At 56.5% G+C, this 7,971-nt stretch overlaps 1 protein-coding gene across 1 annotated transcript in view; it reads left to right on the top strand.

The window, feature by feature from the left end:
* LOC104546046 (rho GTPase-activating protein 26-like) overlaps positions 1-7,971 on the top strand; it is a gene marked incomplete at its 5' end in the record, with an annotated part of 39,575 nt that overhangs the window by 14,541 nt on the left and 17,063 nt on the right. Inside the window, 3 exons of the mRNA XM_010191335.1 lie at positions 98-134; positions 4,859-4,924; positions 5,481-5,555. Coding sequence (XP_010189637.1) covers positions 98-134; positions 4,859-4,924; positions 5,481-5,555 — 178 coding nt within the window. The remainder of the gene's footprint in view (positions 1-97; positions 135-4,858; positions 4,925-5,480; positions 5,556-7,971) is intronic.

Raw genomic sequence — 7,971 nt, 5'->3', positions numbered from 1 at the left:
CCTGAGGCTGTCACCGGTCAGGGTGACACCAGAGGTGTCAGCGGTCCCTTCCTGGCTGGAGCAGGGTCTCATAAGCCTTTCTCCTTGTGTTTTCCAGGTCTACAACTCCAACAAGGACAACCAAAGCGAAGGCAGTGAGTATCGCCCTTCAAGCCAGAGCCCTGCAAAGGTGGCGTTGTGGTGTGAGGGTTCTGGGGGGGTCGTTGGAGAGGCTGCGCTGCTGATGGGGGTGACACCACGCTGCCCTGTGCTCCCCAGGGGTGCGGGGTGACGGGGCTCAGCGTGGGGACTGCAGGGTGGCCCTGGGGAGGAGCCAAATTGACACCCAGCAGGGAACTGGTGCAGAAACTTGGGGCCATGGGGAGCGGTGCCAAGCTGTCCCCTTGCCACTTTGGGGGCATCACCTCCTGCCCACCCCGCACCCTGGTGTCCCTGGGGTGCAGGCTTGCCCTGGGACCGGTGTTTTTTGCCTATGGGAGCCGAGGGGTGCCGGTGACATCTGGGACCAAGCAGCTTCCTTCCTGAGCCAGAATGTGGAGGATGGAAGTGCCATTCCCAAAGGGGAATGGGAGCGAAAATATGAAGCGTAAGGAGGTCCTGCCTCATCGGGATTGTCAACAGCAGCCCCTAGAGACACAAAAGCTGCTTTTGTTGTAGTTGGGGCAATCAAAGGCCCGAGTCAAGACAGCACTTGTTTTCCTTCCTGGAGGAGCAGTTGCACCTGGGCCTGGCTCTTATGTCCTGCGTTTCAAACCCTTTAATTGAGCCATTTCCCAGTTGGTTTGAATTGCCATAATTGGGTACTCAGAACTCCGGTCCCTTCCCTCCTTCCCCCAGAGCCGTCGGCCACGCGGGAGCCCAGCCCGGGGTGCTGGTTAGTAAATAGTTCATTTCTGTGCTGCCTCAAGACAGCGCATTTTCCTCTCGAGCAGAAGCATTTTTTCCCAGGATAATAGGTGTAATTTGCAGATAATGCTCCTCGCACCCATTTTCAGCCCTTGCACAAAACAGGCTCTTCCTCCTCTCTGCTCTCCCTTCCCTTTGCTCCTCCATGCCATCAGCTGCACGTTCATCTCGCCCAATGCTCACGGCCCTGCTGGGTACGAGCTCTGTGTGGAACAGCTCCATCTTCTCCATTCTAGAGCAGGGCAAAATGAGGTTTTTGAGGCCCGGACCACAGGACTTGCTCTGCTCTGTGCCAGCCTGGCCGTGAGCTGTCACTGCTCTGTGCTACTACGCGGTGGTTTGGCTCCAGAAAACCTGTTAAAATAATCATTTTCTAAATTTTGTCGAGGGGTGATGCAAAAGCAGGGAGAACGCGAATGCTGGGGGTGGGAGGGAGGCTCGGTGAAGCAATCGGTGAAGTAATGACCGCTTCTGAAAGAGGCGCTTGTCAAAGCGTGACCTTCCCATCTTACGTCCTGGCAGCCAGAAATCCTCCCGGGGCCGCGGCTGGAGCCACCCTGCAGAGCAGCGAGGGGGTGGCAGGAGCTCCAGTAAAGCACTCCCGTGGCTTTCCTGGGTTATTTCTGTCGTCTGATCCCGGTTTTCCAGTGTCTCCCTCCATCGGGCGCTGAGGTGGGGGTGCAGGTTGCCCCCTGTGTGGGTTGCCCCCCACCCTGTGGTGCTGCGGACGCTGTTTGTGTGCAGTGGTGGTGGTGGCTGCAGCCCCTGTGTCCATCGTGCCTCTGTCCCAGGCAGCTCAGCGTTGGGCAAAGCACAGCGAGACTTTGTCAAAGACACCAAATGCCAAGGTTTTCCCTGCACATCCTCACCAGACGGGTACGGAGCTGGGGTTTAATCAACCCAGGAGGCTTTGGCCAAGTTTCTTTTCTGTTGGTGCCTCTTCCATTTTGATGGTCCATCCTAAAAATGAGACCAATCCCCCTTTTCTGCTCCTGGCAGCGCATTGGGACCCTCGGCCGAGGGCTGCCCATGTAGCAACGCTCCGGCCCCGTCTGTCCACAATTATTTTCCCATACGCCTGCGAGCGGGGCCATCTCTGGTGTGTGCAGACACTGCTTTACCTCATTAAACCCTGTCTGCAGCGAGCTGCCCGCCTCACCGGCCACGCTTCACATCGATTCGGGGACTGGCTTTCTGCCACGCAGCCCTGACGTGGGAGCTTCCTACAGGGGCTGGAGGTGCGGGCAGTGATTGAGCAGCGTCGGATGCAATTCCCGACCCCGCAGCCCTCTATACCTCTGCTTCCTTCCCGTACTGCGGCTGGGCTGGGAGGCTCGCAGGGCTGCAGCGAGGGCCGCTTTTTGGCTGCTCTCTAAGGGCTGTTTTTTTGGCCGCTCTCTAATTTTGCAGAGCTGTTGGGTTTTCCCTCCTGCCGTGTGGCCAGATGGCCCCCGCGGGCTGATTTATCGTAATCTTCTTTGGGAGCGTGGAGGGAGCAGTGGGGGCGAGCGGGTCCCAGGGCCTGAAGGATTTCGATGCGATGGTTGGCAAACCAGGAGGACTCGCCCTGCTCTGTGGAAACAAACCCTCTGGGCCACTTGTATTTGTCCCCTCTGCTTTTTCCACATCCACTTGTGCTTCTCAGGGTGACCTGGCGCTTCCCACCCGTCTTCATCTCCCAGCCCTGGCAGCTTGAAGCAAGGCTTGAAACCTCATTTCTCTCTGATCTCTGCTTCGCGGTTCCTCCCTTTCTCCGTGGCTCTTCATTCCATCACGTCTTTGATAGAGTTTGTAACAGTAATTGCCGTGGTACCTCGTTAGAGGGCACAGGAAGGAGCGGTGGGGCATGCCCAGGAGCTGGCTCTGACCTTGCGTTGCGGTGACCGACACGCACGCAGCTGGAGTCAGCAAGGTTGCCTGAGGCTGAGCAGAGCTGATTCAGTCCTCTTGCCTCTTTACCGATGCTCTGATATGCCGTATCAGCATAAAGTAAAGGAATTAATGGATTAAATAGAAATAATCTGCCAGGCAAAAATAGAGCGGGATGAGACCAGCTCAGTAGCACCAGCAATATGAGGCTATGTGGAGGTCAGATATGTGTGTGTGTGTGCTGAACAGATCTTGCTGAGCCATCAGGGCGTGGAGAGCGGGGACGGGGAGGGTACCACAGGCCCTGCATTTGTGCTCAGCTGTGCAGTGATTTGCTCTCTGCAGCCCCAAAAAGTCCCCGGTTGCCCCTGCCTTGCCCCCCGCTGCCTGACCCGCAGGGGCCAAGCGGGGTCTGAGGTGCTGAGCCCAATCCGGGGCTGTGGGTCGCTGTGCTGGGGTGAGTGCAGGGACCAGGACAGCCATGGGTACAGATTTGGCTTTGATCCGTGCTGTTCCTGAACCGAGTCATTGGGGGAATGAGTGAGATAATGAGAAGCTGTGAGTGAGGATCTCAAGCTTTTACAGTGCTCATTAAAAGTTAAGTTTAAGGATAAATGAAGGCACTTTGACTATTTAATCAGATGTCATTTCTGGATATAACTACCACAAGTAAATCCCCGACGTTTCCTGATCCAGCACTCAGTGACGAGTGGCAGGCTTTATTCGTGCATCTGGGGGGATCACGCGTGGTCACTGCCCTCCTGTTTCCCACCTCTGCCAGGGCCCAGCGCTGCGGGAAGGTGCAGTCCCAAGCCCCGGCTCTGCACAGGAGGACGCCCTCTTTGCAGGTTCAGACATGCAAGAGACTGAGGGAAAACTGCAGGTTTACAGAATGGGTTGGCACTTAAAATGCATCAGAGAGCCTGAACTGGTTGTGTTGGCTGGACAGCACCGTGCAGGGACACCCAGCACTCAGGGTTTGAGCAGGGTCTGTTGGTACAACAGGGTTTCCACAGCGTGGTGTCTTGCTTCTCGGGTGTTTATTGGGGCTGTGGGCTGTGCCAGGCTGTGCCCCACTGGTTGGTGGCACATGGATTTCTGTGCTGCATCCGTGCTTGGAGTCTGGTTGGAATCGGTGCTGGAGCGAAGGATATTCTGGATATTCGCACATCCTGTGGCACAGGCATCCTGCAACTCATGTGCTTGCCCAGAAAAACAGAGCAGAGCTGTGGTGCTGTTGGACTTCGTCAGGTTCTTGTGCCCTTCAAACAGGAGCCTCCACCAGCAGAGACTCCAAATACGCGGTCGGTGAGGGAGCGCACTGTGCGGGGCAGCTTAGCACGGAGGGAATCCGTGTTTCAATAAATGGTGTGAGCAGGGGCGGTGCCAAGGGGTGACATTGCACAGAGTAAGAGTAAATGGGAAGTAACGTGTAGTGACCATGAGACAGTATTACAGAATCTCCTTTTACCGTCCCTTAATGCCTTGAGAAAAACCTGCATTTGCACAAAACCACCTCAAAAGCGCTGAGAAATCCAAGGCACCGCAGGCCCCTGCCCTGGGGAGCTCGGTCCCGTACCCCAGATATGTGGTGGTCCCCTGTGTGGGGTGATGGGGATGGCCTGGATGGAGGCGTCTCCCCAGCACACGGATGCCTTGGTTATAGGAATTACCTGGGACTCACCTAGCGAGCTGCCTTGGGAGCCTTCTGTAAGGTTTTGTGGTGTCAAAAATACGCACGATTCGCTTGTTTTTTCCCAAGCAACCCGTTGTCCCAGACGAAGGTCTCTTTGGGTCACCTCACCTCCATCCCAAACTGATGTTTTGGCCAGCTGCAGATGTAAATCTCTGCCAGCCCTGGGCGTGGGAGGTGCTGCTTTTGGGGGATGCTGTGGTGATGGGGGATGTCCTGTGCTCGCCTGGCTCACACCCGGTACCAGCTCCTGCACTGGCGCCTTCCTGCCATGAGCACCCAATTCATCTCCTCCTCTTCCCCCCTCGCTGGAGCAGCGGTGCAGGGTGAATGGGGTGAGGGTGGTGCCATCCCCTTGTTTAAACACTTCTCTCTCCTCTTCCCTTGCAGCCGCCCAGCTGGACACCATCGGCTTCAGCATTATCAAGAAGTGCATACACGCCGTCGAGACGAGAGGTAGAGGGGTTTGGGGGAGGGTCCTGGTTTGGGGGAGGGCCTGGCAGCTCTTTGGGGCATCACAACTGCTCACCTGCTCTTTAATGAGCAGAAATGAGTCACGAAGCCCCGGAGCCCCATCGGGTGAGCACGGGGATGCGCTTGGGCAGATCCCCGTGCCCAGACGCGTTTGCCCGTGGTTGGGGTTAGCAGGGGGCAGTTAACAGGGGGCAGAGGTGGGGAATAATGCACTGGATGTGCTAAATGGGGACAGGGACCAGAGCTGGGGCTGCCTCTGAGCACCCCTTCATGCCGTCCCACTGCAAGGCACTTCCTCTTGTGTGGGACAACAAACAGATGGGCATTTCAATCCTTCCCCTGAATCTCTTCCAGACCATTCATATGCTATTTTGTTAGCATCTGGATGACACCACCCCCGAGTTTTAGCCTGTTCTATAATTTTGTGTGTAGTTGGTGAGAGGGTTTAATTATTTTTGCTATTAGGGAAGCCAAAGAAATGAGAGCAATGTCAGCAGCTCTTTTGACTTCCTCCTAATACACTCTTGATTCTTCCTAGGGATCAACGAGCAAGGGCTCTACCGAATCGTTGGAGTGAACTCCAGAGTTCAAAAGCTGTTGAGTCTATTAATGGGTGAGTATTTTGTGTTTGGGTAGGGTAGATTGGGCTGCTTTGAAGTCTCACCAGCCACAGTGCAGGCTCTTTAGGGGTCCCTAATGGTGCTGACCGTGCTCTTAGGGCCACGTGGAGGCCGGGAGGTGCCGGGCACCGCTGATGGGGTGTGAAGGTGGGGCTCGTGGAGGACGTTGCTCTCAAAGGTTTTCGGGTGCTGTCACTGGTGTCCTGCTCACGTGTGCCATGAGTTTGGGCAGCCTTCCCGAAGGCAAGCTAAAATCTTCAAGGAAATAGCTGAGTACTTTCTAATGATTTCCTCGTGCGCGTTGCACGCTGCCCGTGGCTCTTCTTTCTTTCCCCTTGGCCCTTCTGGTGTCTGTTTTAACACGGTCCTGCCCAGGCCTTTTGAGTATGCGTTTCCCTCGTGCCCGAGGCGTCGAGCCCTGTGGTTTTGGGTGCTCGGGAGGTGTTGGGGCACACCATGGCAGGGCTTGGTGGTGGCAAATTGGGGAAGAAGGGAGAGGCTGCGGTGTTTGCTCCCAGTGCCTTTGGGCTCTGAACCTGAGCACCGAAATGTGCAGGAGCAAACAGGGCTGGTGCTGGTCAGAAAACGGAGTTGTTCCTGCAGGTCTGGATGGAGCAAACCCACGCGTGGGCAGCTGCCCTCTGCCAGCGCTGCCTAACGCTTCCCTGACTCAGCAAAACCACGGGTGAAATAGGTGTAGTAATGAGAAGACAAACGCTTCTCAGTTTGTTAGCGCCCTTATGAATGTGTGTGTTACTCCTTGGGGAAAACGAGCGGCATTTGTGGTCGTCTTCCTCCTTCCATTCACTTATTATCATTCCTTTGCAGTGCAACTTTCTTTTCCTTCCCTCCCCTCATTCCTCCGTGTATTTCTCCTTGTAAAAAGTTTTAATCCGTTGCGTTTCACTTTCAACACCTTTTCTGCTCCTCCCAATGTCCCCTTCTTCTCCCACCGTTCAGATGCTCACGGAGCAAAGCCCGCAGTGGCTGTTACGGCTGTCAGCGTTAACCTCTGCAGGATTAATAATCCGGGGGTAATTAGGAAACAGAAGGGCAAGGCTCTAAATCAGAGCCTGACGCAAGGGGACCTCTCTGCACCAGCTTTGCTCTGGCATTTGGAAAGTTCGCTGCAGTCACAAGAGCTGGTGGGTGACTCTTTTATTAGCAGGAGGTTGGCACAGGCTCTGGGCCATGTGAGCGTGTCCCGCTCGTCACCCAAGCACGGCAGCTACGCCAGCGCTGCCTCATGGCACACACGTTGGGCACGGTTGCCTTACAGCATCGGTTAAATGATAAAAACAGGCTCTGACCTGCAGTGTCCTCGCGTTGTTCCCTTCGTGCCAGCGGGCGTCCTCTCGCAGCCGGAGCAGCCGCAGCTCCCGTTTGCCTCTCGCGAGGACGGTGCACGGGCTGTGGCAAAACGCGCCTGGTTTGGGAGCTCTGCGGAGCGGGGAGGGATCCAGGGCTTTGGACACCGTCCAGCATCCATCATCTCCTCCGCGGCTGCAGCCACGCAGCTGGCGACCCTGTGTCTCATAGGGCGGTGATGTCTTGCCCCTGGTTTGCCTCCGTCCCTGGCGGTGCTGGCGCTCGGGCGGCCCGGTGGATGCCAGAAGCGGGGACCCCACTTTGGGGACCTCCCGTGCTGTCACTTTGCAAACCCATATCCTCTAAATCACCGGTGATTAAACTGTCTTGGACCATCCCAGTGTTGAGGCTGTCTGGGCAGTCGGTGTCAAACAAAAATGTGGCCGTTGTCAAATCCCCGCCGGTTCTCGTCCACAGTGGCACCGCTCGTGGCGCTCGTGTTCAGATCCGAGCCTCGCAAGCGGGGCAGCCAAATTGTGCTTACAACTTCAGGTTGCCCTTATATTTAGAAATGAATGTGGGCAGCGTTACTGACTCGCGTACAGTTTAAATGGCAAAAGGATCGGGTTTCCCGCAGCGGTGGCCGGTGTCGGTGACGCTGCCGGGATGGCCTTTGGCTCGGGGTGTCTCTGCTCAGGCTTCCCAGGGCCACGCTGGGGTCAGGGCCGGCGCAGGGTTTGGGCATGGGCAGCCCAGTTTGGTTCTAACTGGGGTGAAATGGGAGGGGGTGTCCACCCCGGGGCTCATGGGTTATCCATGGCAGAGCGAGCTGCCTTCTTCTGACCTTCACCATCGCCAGGCACCGTCAAAATGAGATCAAAACCCAACAGATAACCAAACTCTCAGCAGTCAGAGCTCCCGTGGCGGGGTTTAATGTGGAAGTGTGTGTGCAGGACAGCGGTGGTACCTGCAGACCCGAAACCCGGCGCTGAGTGGAGCGGTGCAGCCTCTGCTCTGCTCTTCCTCCTCCTCCCCAAGGGGAGCCATGAGGGGGCTTCCCTGGCCCCTCGCTGCTGGGAGCAACCCGCCCTGTGGCTGGGT

The sequence above is a fragment of the Mesitornis unicolor genome, unplaced genomic scaffold, assembly GCF_000695765.1.
Source record: "Mesitornis unicolor isolate BGI_N332 unplaced genomic scaffold, ASM69576v1 scaffold9159, whole genome shotgun sequence".
NCBI classification, from domain to species: domain Eukaryota; kingdom Metazoa; phylum Chordata; class Aves; order Mesitornithiformes; family Mesitornithidae; genus Mesitornis; species Mesitornis unicolor.
Note: the sequence above shows the minus strand (reverse complement) of the source record. Positions and strands in the feature narration are given on the sequence as shown.